At 37.0% G+C, this 13,673-nt stretch overlaps 1 protein-coding gene across 1 annotated transcript in view; it reads left to right on the top strand.

The window, feature by feature from the left end:
• The window catches only part of LOC103773024 (breast carcinoma-amplified sequence 3), a gene marked incomplete at both ends in the record, with an annotated part of 89,050 nt that overhangs the window by 36,116 nt on the left and 39,261 nt on the right, over positions 1–13,673 (top strand). Inside the window, 3 exons of the mRNA XM_008940375.1 lie at positions 3,885–3,961; positions 5,737–5,820; positions 12,011–12,181. Coding sequence (XP_008938623.1) covers positions 3,885–3,961; positions 5,737–5,820; positions 12,011–12,181 — 332 coding nt within the window. The remainder of the gene's footprint in view (positions 1–3,884; positions 3,962–5,736; positions 5,821–12,010; positions 12,182–13,673) is intronic.

The following is a 13,673-nucleotide window of genomic DNA, read 5'->3' on the forward strand; positions in this document are numbered from 1 at the left end:
TGATATTATAGTTGTATAACAGCTATTGAAAAACAAAAAGATGGGAAGAAATTAAAAAATTGTAATGCTAGTGAATTCCCCTACAGTACCATTTTGCTGTAGGTAACAGATGAATCTTGGAAATGGGAAAACCAAGGCAGAGGACATGAGGTCCCAGGGTGCTGCTGCCTGTGAAGCCCTCGGCTGCTGCCAAGGCCCTGTTTGGAGGGAGCCTGGAGCCTGTTTCTTGTTCCTCAGTGTTGCTTAGGCCAGCACTGGTTGGAGTCCTTGGGCATTGGAAACTAACTGTTAGCAGAAAAACTTGCACGTTAATTCAAACTTTCTAGTCTTGCCTTTTCACAGCTTTAAGTAGTGCATTTCCTCTGGGTAAAGCACTGAGGGACAGAGTAACTGTGTACTTAAACGTTTTTAAGTAGCTGCCAGTGGATTTTCAGCTATATTTTTGTGGGTGATGGTCCCAGTAAAGCTCATTGTACGATCAGATGGGTTTTAGTACTTGCTTGATTTGCTGTACTTTTGGAAGGACTTTCCCCAAGTGATCTTTTCTTGGATGACCTCTCCATACTGTCATTAAAACTTGGAAACTTTGGCCTTCTTGACAGTTAGTTCTGTGTTCTCATTATGTTCATTCCTATTGTAAACATGCTAAAATTGCTGCTGTTGTTGCTTAGAATGGATTTTTCCTCAGTTGTTTTGAAGTTTAATAGAAATAGAAGTTAATCTTTAAGAGAGTCAGGCTGGTAATGATTGGATGGCCGAGCTTGATGGGTCACGCTGTGTCTGTCTTTTCATTTGCCTAGTAGATGATGTTCTGCTGACTCCAGCTGTTTTTTTGGAAAGCAGAAAAACAATTTGCTTTTCCTTCCCATAAAGTATAACCCTTTGTTTATCCTTGTACTGCTGCATGCTTCCAAAATGCAGAGACTTGCAAAGAAAAGAAAGGGAGGAAATAGCTCTTTTTTTACGCTGTTTTTCGTATCGGAGAGTGGAGTTTCGTAGCGAGTTGAATTGTTGACCTCTGTGGAGGTTATTATTAGAATTGGCTGAGTTGTGTGTGGAGCTGTCTCTGATTGACCGAGTCCAGTTCACGGAGCAAACTACCTACAGCAGGCTTGGTGGAGACAGTTGCAGTTTTTCTGGGATAACTTTGCACTTTTTATATTTCAATTGTTGATTTGAAGAATAACACTTTCTGTAGCTCTTCATTTAGACTTCAGTGAAGTGAAGCAATAGACAACAGCTCCCTTTCCCAAGCAAGACATTTCATTTAGTTAGGAGTCGCTGAATTGTTGGGAGTTTGTTGCTGCAGTGCATCTGTGGGCTGATACTTCTCTTTTCTGCTGCAGGGACGTTATGAGGTGCCTGCAAGAGTTTAGGAAATGCATGTGGCTGATTCTGAAGTCACTGTATGATGGGAGGAGGTATCATCTGACAGCTTTAATACTGTATTTTATACATAAAAGGGAAGAAAAATGAAGCTGGGGGGACCTGAATGTCTTTCCTGACCCTGATGAGTGTTGTTGAAGCAGAAGTCAGCATTAAAACCTTACTGGTCCAGATCTATAATGTCATCGGAAGAACACGTTTGTATTTACAACCTAGGGTTGTATTTACAACCTTTTTTTGCTTGCTTTGTTCCTTAAGAGGCTCTGGCTACCCACATTTTATGCACTTCTGGAATGCAATAACAATTGTGGCATCATCTCTTCAGAATTCGTTTTCCTTCCTGAGATCAAGGCAGTGATAAGGCTTTACAGAATATTCACTTGGTTTTGCTTTCCTGGCCTGAGATGGATTTAATTGGTTGAATTGCTGCTTTTCTCCTTCCATTGCTTTATGACCTCTGAAATAGCAAGCTATGATCCTTCGAATTTTGCAATACCCTCACTGTTCTGTGCTAAAAAATGAAGCAAAGCTATTTATCTGAGACACCATGGGCAGTCCAGCAGCTCTTTCTGCACATGCCCAACAAAATGCCATCAGATGTGTCTTTAACTGTTGTCATGTGTCAGTGTGAAATGACACTTGTGTGCTCCAGTTAACACCCTCCAATGCAGCCTCTTCAGCATTTTTGAGAACATTGAAAATAATGCCATGAAACTTATTAAAAAAATCTGTTGAATGTTCTGGGTTAACCTGAGGCCTGTTCAAAAAGACTCTGATATTAAAAAAAAAAAAGGTGGTGAATAGGTTTGCAATTTCTCACTGACTGGCAGATCAGTATGGAGTCTGACAGAAGAGGCTTCGGGGAAATGGAAGCTTAGCTATAGCTGTGTCTGTCGTCTTTTTTATGTTGCTTCTCAGAAGGCAGTGTAGGATCTTCTGCAATAAACTGCAGTTGTTGGTTGTATGTGTTCTTCTCAAATGCTGTTTGCCTGATCTCGGTGCTCTTTCTGCCTGGGGTACAGGATCAGCAAACCAGGGCTCCTTTAAATGAGACACACATGTCTGTAAGTTTTAAAATGTTTTGTTTCTTGGCCAGCCAGTGACAGAATATGAATTACTAAATTGTCTATATTAGCCTAAGGACTGATGAAAACAGAGATTAACCATTTGGTTGATAGTCCTGTCGTTCCCCTCATTCTCTCCCTTTATGGAATATATTTTTTTACTATGTCTTAGAGTACCAGAAGAGATTTGGGTCTAACAAATAACATTATTCATGTGGCTGAGGGTCCTGTTTTACTAACTTAAGTTTGAACGCTCAAGTTTAAATCTTGTTATCAGGGCCCTAATCAGTAAACAGTTTTGTGGCTTCATCTGTGTGACTTTAGTATCTGAACTTTCAGACTCTTAGCTCCACAAAGGATCCCCCTGAAATCAGCCTGCTGGAACCACGAACATGATGTCAGGGCTTGGTTACTAAAGTTCAGATACATCTGTAGGATCTGAGTGCTGGATACAGGCAGGGGTTGCACGCTGATGTAGAAGGAGCAGCAGTCCACCCAAAAGAGCTTCATCTAAACAATTAGAATGGGGTCACCTGCCCCTTTTAATTGTAGATTTTTAAGCTTTTCATTTATGTTTAAGCATTATCTAATTGTTTTCAAGAATTTAAAATTCTGTATTTTAAATGTTAGTAGTTAAGTGTAATATTCTTAGGAGTAGTTTTTTGAGGGGAATAAAAAATTTTAGTTTTTTTTTTTTTTTAAACACAGGTTTTCTGTATAAACTTGCATTTAACAGGGGCCTGATTCATTTTAAGCCTTGCTGTATTTCCATTCACAGCTACTTACAGTGGCTTTCTACTATAGATATTGTCTCATTTCTAATCTGTAGGAATAATTCTCTGTTTTATGTTTATCTCTACGCATGTGTATATATCTATTTTTAATGATAATGTAAAGCTAATGAAAAGCAGGTGAACAATGGAAACTTTTGCCACCAATTTTAAAGGAATTATGAGTTCTCTCACTGTGTAAAGTTGTGTCCGCAGAAGTAATCTGAGAGGCTGAGGGCTTGGATATAGAATTATTTAAAAAAAACAAAGCACAATACACCCTTTAGTACCACAAGAATCTAGTAGTGCTTGAAGCAAACTGAAACTGTTGACCAATAGAAAGGCATCAATCAAGTAAAATTAATTAGAACATGAAGATACAAAACAATCCAGTCAAACTTAAATATTGCCCTCACTCCACTGCATCAAAATGCCACTAAAAAATGCAAGCGTAAGGAGAAAAGAGTATTTACACATAATTAACTGTTCAAAATAGCTCATCTAACCGCAGCCTTATCTTTGGGAACAAAAATGCAAGCATTTACTGAGTGATATTAGCAATTGAAAGGTTTGTGTTTAGATTTTTGTTTTCTTGGCAATAGATAGAATTCTTTGTAAAAAGTCATTAAGATATTTCTTAATGTTGCCTTTTAAAACTTTTCAGGCTGCTATCCTTGTCCTGGGCCAAACATGAATCCTATTGCTCTTGGAAGCCGTTGGCTTGCTTATGCAGAAAATAAGGTAAGGAAAGGTTTAATTTAAACAGATACTTCTCTTTGGTTCTAGATCTTATTCCAGCTTGTGTGTATGTAGGAGGAAAAATGAAAGTCCAGGAAAAGAAGCTGTGTTTAAAACATTATCTGTAAGAAGATTTGCGTAACAGTGACAAACCTCATCTTTGACCCATGCTGGTGGTGCTTTGGTGTTCATATATGTCAGATCTTTACTTTGCACAGTGGATTTAAGCTCATGAGCTTGAGGGGCATAAATACATAAGTAGCATAGGTAGAGAAGACAGTTATCAACATGTGTTTTCAGTGAGGTGACTCAATAGTCAACTCATTTTGCATTTAAAATGTTTAAAGCACTTAATTATAGACGCTTCTGAAAGGCCAGCAAGCCAAGATTCCTAAATTCTGTTTGGGGAAACTGAGGCTGGACAGACCCAGTGCATTTGTCTAAAACAACATAGCAGTGCACTTAGTAAATTAGGAAATAGCATTAAAAAGACCACTTTTTAACATCTTTTCTGAAGGTGTTAGGCTTCAGGAAAGATAAGAATATGTTGAAATAATTTTTCTTGTATCTAGAGGCAAAGAAAGAAAACACATCCCAAGCAAAACAATTATCACCATTCTTGCCCAAAGAAGTGCTTGTGTGTTTAAAGCTTGAAGTGTTTGAAAACTTTAAATTCAACCTCTAATGCCTTGTTTTTATTTCAGAGCAGATGTTTTTTCTCCCTTCCACCTGTGATGGGAATAGCTGTTTCCAGAGCTGAACCAGAAATTATCAGAGGCAGACTTTAGCAATGTATTTGTTACACCTTTTCAAGCACAATTGATTTCTCTCCAAAGCCAGGCCTGCTTTGTCTTTAATGCCACCCTATGTGGTTTTATAAAACTTAACCAGCCAGCCTGGGATTTAAAAAGTACTGCTGCCAAAAATATAAGCCACTGATCAGTAAAAGAATGATATCACAAAAGGAATTTAAATGGCTTGTGTGTTCCCAGGGGTATTCACTGTGCACTTCCTCTTTCTCCCCAGTTTAACTATTGTTATTTAGGTACTCAAAGATATATAAGTTGGCAAGGAAAACCTATAGAAACAAATTCAGTTTACAGTGATTTTTAATTTTCTTCTAGCTAAACCAGTTCAATAATGGGCAATATGTTCTGTGTACCTGCAACAAATATCTGTAGTTTTTGTCAATTGTATTTAGTCAGAAGCACAGATTCTATTGTTAATTACAGTTCAAAGGCAAAACTGGCTTTTGTTAGTTAATGACAGGTAGAAGAGTCTTGTTTTGATTTATTCATTTTGAAGGAAGGCAATTTTGAGTAAACTCCATGTACATTCCTTTACCCATTAAACATAAAGTTTAAAGTAGCTCTTTTCCTTTGTCATTTCTTTGCTTGCTAGTCATAAAAAGGAGGGGAAAGCCACACTCAGATTCTTAGAATGTCTGATATTTAATGTTACATATACATGGCTAAAGCTTTTGATTATATTTATTTAAATTTATTTGTGGTATTGCTGCCAGACCAAAAATCCCACCATTTCAAAGTTTATGAATTCTTAGTGACTACTCATCTTGTAATTGAAAACTGGAGTGGAGTATGCGACAGTCTGGGTGGCACCCAGAAGATTATAAAAAGGGGTTAAGTGTCTCAGCAGGGCTTTTTGCTATTTGTAGGAAAAAACACACCACGGTACATGATAAATAAGAGCTATGGTAATGGGTTATGGGTTTGTGTAGTTTAATAGTAGTTACTCAGTTGCTGTCTTTCTTCTTGTAGCTGATCCGATGCCATCAATCCCGTGGTGGAGCCTGTGGAGACAACATTCAGTCTTACACTGCCACAGTCATTAGTGCTGCCAAAGTGAGTACATGATCTGCTGCTGGGGGAGGTTATCATGTAAGATAATTATTAGGTTTCCCTGCTGAATTGTACTGTGTGTCATCGCTCCCCCCATTCACAAAAGAGGAGAATACAGTAATAAACACACTGAGCACCGTGCCTAGGGTCCTGATCCTGCACGTCTCAGAGCAGCCATTGCTTTCATACACTATTCCTGTCCTTCTGAAGTGATTTTTTAAAAAAAATAGTTTATTACAAATACTTATTCATATTAGTGACCCCTCAGAAAAAGCATAGTAAAATGGATTTGTGTAGTGGCTATTCATAACATTGCAAGTTTACGTGATTAGAAATCAACACTGTGAATTATTAGTCTCTTAGCATCATGAAAACTGAGTTTACAAGTGCTAGGTGCTTTTTTTGGACTCAATCACAATAGTGTTACATGTCTTAATCTCTATGAATGTTGGCAGTGCAGTACCAGAGCTAATTAATTACCTGGCAACTTCCATTGAATGTTAAAGTTTATTAATGACTGTTTACATATAGGTTCCATTGCCGAGTTTTCTTAGTTCAGATGCCATTACAATATCCTTCTGTTTTCAGAGAAATGTCTTGGGGTGGATAGTATCAAAAGAAGACCGTGGCTTGGAAAAATCTTAAAATCTTAGACAAGCCAAAGAGTATGCAGAACTGTTGTTTTACTATTCCCCCTCTCCACCCCCATCCTTCTCCTTTCCTTGAGGACTTGCCTGCAACATTTTGCCAAGTAATTTCTTTTTCTCACACACACGCGCATACACAAAGTGAGTTTTGGCATTGTCTGGCAAACTTCGTGCTGATTACAAGCTTTCATAGTAACCACCAGCCTTTTCATTTCTGATATGCACAACAAAACAAATCTAATAATAGGAATGAAATGACAGCACAGAGCAGAAAGCTCAGTGTCACTGAAGAAAACAACAGTTAAAAGAACCCACAAAGAGAGACCTAGGGCATGCCGGCTCATGTGAAAACAAAACAGCAAAACAAACATATTCCATCAGCATAGCTTTGGACACGGTCTCACTGTGGTTGGAGGAGGAGAAAAATCACAGTTTTTTATGTTGTTGAGAACTTCAATTGCTGTTCTTCTGAAGACATCTGAAATTTGCTGTACCTCTGCATACTTTCACCATCAGAAAAAAAAGTTGCTGGAAAATTTCCCTGTAATCCTTCATTCTCAGCATCATTAACATGTTTTTTTATAGCACAGATAAGTTTGAAAACCCAGCTGGCTTAGTGTGATCAGCCACAGTTATGATCAGATGTGAAAACTTGCTGCCAAAGCCAAGCCTACTCTTGACTGAAGAAGAACAAAGCTTTTTTAAACCACATAATGATTGTCAAAGCATTCTAGTAGGCGTTGAAATCTTAAGCATTATTCTTTTTAACCTTTTTTGTCAGACTTAAAAAAAAATTATCTAAAAAAGGACATATTTTATAGCCCTTACTCTAAAAGACTGTGGACAACTTCGTTTTAAATCCAGTAAGGACCAAATCGATGACCTTACCTGTTGGGTAGTACTAGCCAAGGATCATAATCCAGAAATTCCCACATAAAGCTGAACATATGCAAACATTGATGTAGTGATGCTGCATCATGTGAATAGATAATGGAGATAAAATGTTTTCTTAATCATGGGAAAGAACAGATTGTTACCCTTTATACAGAGATGAAGGAATAGTGAAAGTTAGGAAAACAGATAAACATAAGGGCACAATCTCTCTACTACTTGTACTCTGCCTAGCACATTGCTTTGACTCTCGACTGGCTGGTAGATGTTACTGTAATACACAAACTTAATACTAATATAGTTTTACATGTTTGCATGATTTGGCTCTTGAGTGTATCTTAGCCTTACCAGAGCAATTTGTTATTCATATCTGACTGTGTAACGCTAAAGCTACAATGTTTAATTTATTACCAAATTCATTGAATTTTGGCTTACCCTATCTAGCAAGTTTTCATCTCTGATAATGGAAATGCTGACTTCCTTGTTGGCAGATATACTCCAAATACCTGTTGCTCTTTGTCCATCTTATTACCTTACCATAAACTTTAGTCCTTGCTTAAGTAAGTCTTAATTTATAAACCTCTACTGCTGTTATATCTTATCAGCCTGCAATGGTTTGTAAATCATTTGCTTTGATCAGCAGATATTAACTTTTCTGAAAGTGGATGTCCTTTTCTGTTCCCTGCACTGCTGCTTTTTGGTTCAGAATGGTTCCATAAAAGCTCTTGTTTTGTCAGACTATCTTGGGTTACAGCCATTTCTCTGTTTGGGTTCCAATTTCTTATTGAAAGAAGTGAAAGATCCTTCACATAAAGGAAAAAGATAAAGCTGAGAGCAACAAGTCATTTCAACAGGGTCACTCTTGAGAATTGCCTTTCAGATCTGCTGTGGGACTCCGTAGCAGCACAGAATGTTTGTTTTAATGGTATTCCCTTTGAGAAATGTTTTTAAACGTCCTGTTAGTGAACTGTGGGTTTGTCTTCAGTGTGATGTTCTGCTGTGTCCTATTCTTCAGGCAGCAGATAAATGTCCTCCTTAATCCAATAACGTACGAGTCAGAAGCTTCCCTGTTAACTGAGAATACCGAGGTCAAAATTGTGGTTATGTTGGAGTGAGGCGTTTACAAGTGCCAAAACTCTCGTTATTCTGGTAACATTAGGAACAATTCCTTTACATCATCTTCCTATTTGATTTTATAATATCTAAAAGGATTTTATTTGAACATTGAACTTTTCCCTGGTTTTCCTTTGATGCATCTTGCAAGACAGTTGCTTTCTGCTGTTGCTGGAAAGACACACACGTTTTTTTCCAGCTCCATCTCTTTTTTTCATTTCCCAATGCATGTTTGGTGGCTTTCTCTCTTTTCATATTCTCAAAAACTCTGCTAATTTCTATAATTTGACCAAGCAGAAAATTTCAGGAAAGAAAAGATGTGTCAAGATTCCAGCTGAGGTTAATGTTTAGCAAAGATAGAAATTCATGTCTTTGGGAAAATGAAGATGTTGTTCCTTATGGGATAAAGATTCTTATCTGTCCAATTGAACGAACGCAGTAGAACAGACATAGAATATCTTTCAGAATAAACCCTGTTATTAGTTTAGAGTATTAGTGATGGGAGAATGTTCAGGTGCTTGGTTTGAGATAAGCACCCACATGTGAAATTGCGTGTTATAATTATCCACATTTATCCATTTTGGATGCAACATAGAAGGGGAGATTGGAAAAGACATTCTTATGTCTCCATGGACAAATGTGCCATGCTCTTTAAGATAAATTTCCCAGTAGGTCTCATCCCTGTCCCACTTTCAGAATACTCACCAAGAGCAGGAAGGAGAAACATCTTTGCGAACCACGAGCATTTCAACAAACATTTAGATTGAACTTGAATCTGTAATTGATTGTAGTTCATTTTGTTCAAACTAACCAGGAGATTTTCAGATTGTTGGTTACCAAAGCATATCTTTTTGATCTCTTTCTGCTTTGTGTAGATTTTTCATTTGTAAACAAATAAATCCTGTAAAAGGTATTTATTATGAGAAAGAGGAACAATATATTGTTTTGCTGCTAAAAGGATGTAAGACCTTCGTTGGAACAAAACAGCCTAACAGGCACTAAATGATGCATTTAAATTTTCTCATCTAATTGAAGTTGTACTTATTTGACAATTAAATGAGTGCATACAATCCTTTTAATTAAATATGTGCCTTTCTTTATATTTGAATAAATGTGAACAGTCTTATTTTTAAGTAGATAGAGTACACGTGAACATAGAAATAACTTGTTAGTTTGCATAATGTGCATCACTGCTTACAAAAGCAACTGGATCAAGTATTTTAATTTTATTTATAAGAAAATTTCACTGAGTATGTGTTGGCAGGTTCCCATCAATGACAAAGGAACTGGGACAGTGCAAACTTTACCCTACTTAATTTAAAATCTATTTGGTCTGTCAAATGTCTAGCATCAAATTATAAACCAAGTTCTTCTCACCTCATAACTTCTTTAGTTAATTCTTTCTCTGTATCTTTTAATCCTGTAGTGGTAAAGTGATTTAGCAAAGGCTGCATCTGTTTTCTCTTGTTACCTGATAACTTCTTAATGAGTACTAACAGCTTATGTGAGAGCAAGGTCATTAGCTCTAATGGATGGAGGGGACAGCTGATATGGCATGGGAAAGGTTAAAGATTACCAGGGAAGTTTTTGCAAATATACACATAGCACAAAGGAGTAAGTGCTGTAATGGTTTTGCACTGATATTTCTGAGCTAATGGCCTCGGCCACATCTCTGTACACCTATTCCTTCTCACTGCTCCTGCACTCACAGTCCAGTAATGCTAATTCATTTTGCTAGATAAGCATGGTAATTTTTTATGTGTGTGGTTTTTTGTTTTTTTTTTTAGAGGGCTGTAAATTTATACTTGGAACTTTGTAACCTAATTTCTTTAGTTATAGTAAAGGTATTTTCTAAAATAGGCCAATGCAATTCTTGGTTTTTTTTTAACTTGCATAGGTATTTTCCCATCTAATACTGAGTTCTCTTTCCTGCTGTATTAGCTACCAGTGCATTTGATACGATTTTAACTCTTGGCCTGAGAGCTGCCTTGTCATGTTTGGTAGGGGAAGTGTCTGTTGAAATGCATTCTTGCTGTGGCACTGGGTGTGCTTTAGGTCTGCTCCTTGGACATCGTTATCTGTGTTCCATTGGGTTTTTCAGTTTTCTGAACTTGCCACTGTTAAAATTTGTTTTCTTCTCACTTGCTGTATCTGAGTATAAAAAGCAACAGTAAGAAACGGATGGCAGGATATTAGTAAAGACTTTAAACCCCAAAGACATTCCTATGATAAAGGCAGGGCTCGATTTGAAGCGGTAGGATCTCCATTAGCAGTAATGGGTGAGTGCATCAGCTGAGGCATCTCAGAGGTTAATCGGGCTTCCTGGCTGGCTGCTGCCATCAATACAGTGTGGCGCCTGATTCTGTTGGCCCTTCAGAGGTTTTCCTGACAACACACTAACAGACTTTGTGTAAGTCATTTCCTATGAATTATTAAAACAAACGTTTGGCTGCTAATTGATGAACACTAATGTGTTTTCTAATCACTGCAGTTTGAGATTTTAGCACTAAACAAAGCAGTTGCAATTGATTTGTGGCTGCTTCTTGGTTTCAGACTGTGATCTGTACTTCTTTTTCCTTTCAATTTAGCAGGCAGCTTAGCTTGTCTTTTTAGTTAAGAATTGGCTTGTTATAGTGTCATTCCATTCTGATCTCTATTGCTATTTCTTATTTATATTGCATAATAAATCTGCTCAATTCTTTTATAGGCAAATAAGGCACAGTCCTTGATTCAAGGAGAAGATATTTAAAGTTGTAGTTTGGGTTGTTTTTCTTTAAAGCTCTATCCCTCCTACTGTGTGTACTCTCCCTCTTTCTCCATATAAAACAACATAAAGATGATCTTCAGCATCTTTAGATGATAGAAGGTGGTGCAATGAATGATTTCAAACCCTGGTCTGGAAAGCATGCAGGCTGTGGAAATTCACATTATATCTGATGGGATATGTGTGTACGTTGTGCAGAGTTGTCCTCTCTGGTACCTGGAGGATGGTGGTTTTCATTTTGTTAGGTTTGAAAGTGAAAGGCATAATTGCTGAGAAACAAATGAATGTGTCTGTCATATCTATCAAAGGTCAAACTCCTTGTCTCTCACACTTGTGCAGAAGACAGAACTATTTCAGCATCAACCATTAGGGGCTAGAAATATTTCTGTGTCTAACACTGCCCTCCACACACCCCCATCTTGGTTTCATCATTTGATTCTTCTAACTGTGTTCTGGGCCTCTTGGAATGAGTAAATAACAAAGTTAAAAATCTGTAACATGTAGAAAATGTTAAAATATTTCTTCTTTTTGAGAATGTTTTGGAAGCTTTTAACTCCAAAATAAAGGTGAATACTTCAAACTGATAGGATGCTGAGTTTTTCAAGATACTTCTGTTACATTACAGCCTCCCGCAGCTTTACATGACTTACAAAAGCATTTTGGTTTGTGTACTTCTGATGTGTGCAACGTAGTTATATCAGTTGTGTTGAGAAAAAATTTCAGATAGATCCACAAAACAGCCCTAAACATTATTTATTGGTTCTCTTTCTTTTTGTAGACGATAAAGACTGGACTTACAATGGTTGGGAAAGTAGTTACACAGCTGACAGGGACGCTGCCTTCAGGAGCTACTGAAGAGGAAATTTTAGCTCATAGCAACATCCGTCGAAGTCCTCTGGTGCCTGGAATCATCACTATCATTGATACAGAGACAGTTGCAGAAGGGCAGGTAATACAGTGTGCACAGAAACAGAATGTACGTCCGCTTTCAGAAAGATCTCAGGAAAATGTATTTTATGCTTTTGAAAATGAAAAATAGATTGGATTTTTGCTAGGTCAGAAACTTCTACAGTCACATGCAGCTGTGATAGTTGGGGACTGAAGTTAAGCCAATATATATATTGTCCTTAGAACATATTTATGTGACACTTTGACAACATCAAGTGTGAAGTGTCACATTTTGTCTCTCTAACACTTGTTCATAATTGACATTGATTTATGCTGATCAGTTGAAATGTGTATGTAGACTGATTATTAATATATAATGTGGCTGGAAAATGCAATTGTCTAGAAGTACGGTGAATTGTTGAATTCCAGTTTAAAAAAGATGATGAGTGAAGCTGAAGTATAAAAGCTTATAATTTTGTATCAGTTTCAAAACTAAAATGCAGTCACGCGTGATGCTGTTTTGTGAGGCATATGTTCTGTTTAACTAGTAACATACAGTACAGTGTGTCAGGGAAAATCTTTTGTTGAAAAATCCATACCCTTATCACACAAACTTTAAATGGGTGAATTGTGCTGTCTTTATGACAGAAAATATCCAGGTCTTTTTTGTTAGTTTCTATCAACTGTTTCATTTTTAAGTGTCCTGCCCTGGAATCAGTGTTTCTGCAGGGCTCCCATACACTTTATTGTTCTGTAGTTATTTTGTAAGATTTTTTTGTCCTAATTTGCACATTTATTGAATTTAAAAAAGAAAAAAACTATTTCTTCATGTTTTTCCCATCTTTATGATGCTCTTTGCAGGTAAGTTAGTCAGGTTTTAATAACAAATCAGGAGTCGAGTTCTTTTCTTACCTGAGTAGAAAATAAAATATTTTACTTGAAAACAAGCCCCACAGAAACCTCAGTGTGCTCTTTGAGCTGTGGTCATTCCTGAGAATTAGTTTTGGAAGTACTTATGCAATAGTTTTACATTGAAAAGGGATTTTTCATAGAATGTTTTAGGGCTTTTCTTCCAAAATTAGAAATAAAAAGGAAAAAGAGAATGGAAAAAAAGGATTTATTTTACTTAAAATCCTAGAGTTAGGTCTTAAAATAAGTCTGTTGACTGTTGGGGTTTGATTTTGCTGCCTGGAGAAAAGGTGGTTTTGGCTCTTTGTATACTGCCTAATTTTGCTTCATAAATTTCTCATGAAGCCTTGTTTAATGTGGTCATTATTTCTGACGGTCACTGTCTGTGCTTTGATTCTCCTGCATAGGCCTAGGGGGAAAAAATGATATATCTCTAGGTTTTTAATTCTTATTATGTATGATTTAGAGGTTTTATGAATGTGTCCTCTGACCCTAACAATACTAAGGAGCTATCAAGCCTAAAGGGCACTATGGAAAAGTAGTTGTAAAAATGATAACGCTTGCCTTGTCCAAATACTGCTGCTCTAACATAAATAAGCCATCAGTTCTAGCAAAATAATTTTCCTCTTGAATCTCTAGGGAAA

The sequence above is a fragment of the Merops nubicus genome, unplaced genomic scaffold (assembly GCF_000691845.1).
Source record: "Merops nubicus isolate BGI_N331 unplaced genomic scaffold, ASM69184v1 scaffold925, whole genome shotgun sequence".
NCBI lineage: Eukaryota > Metazoa > Chordata > Aves > Coraciiformes > Meropidae > Merops > Merops nubicus.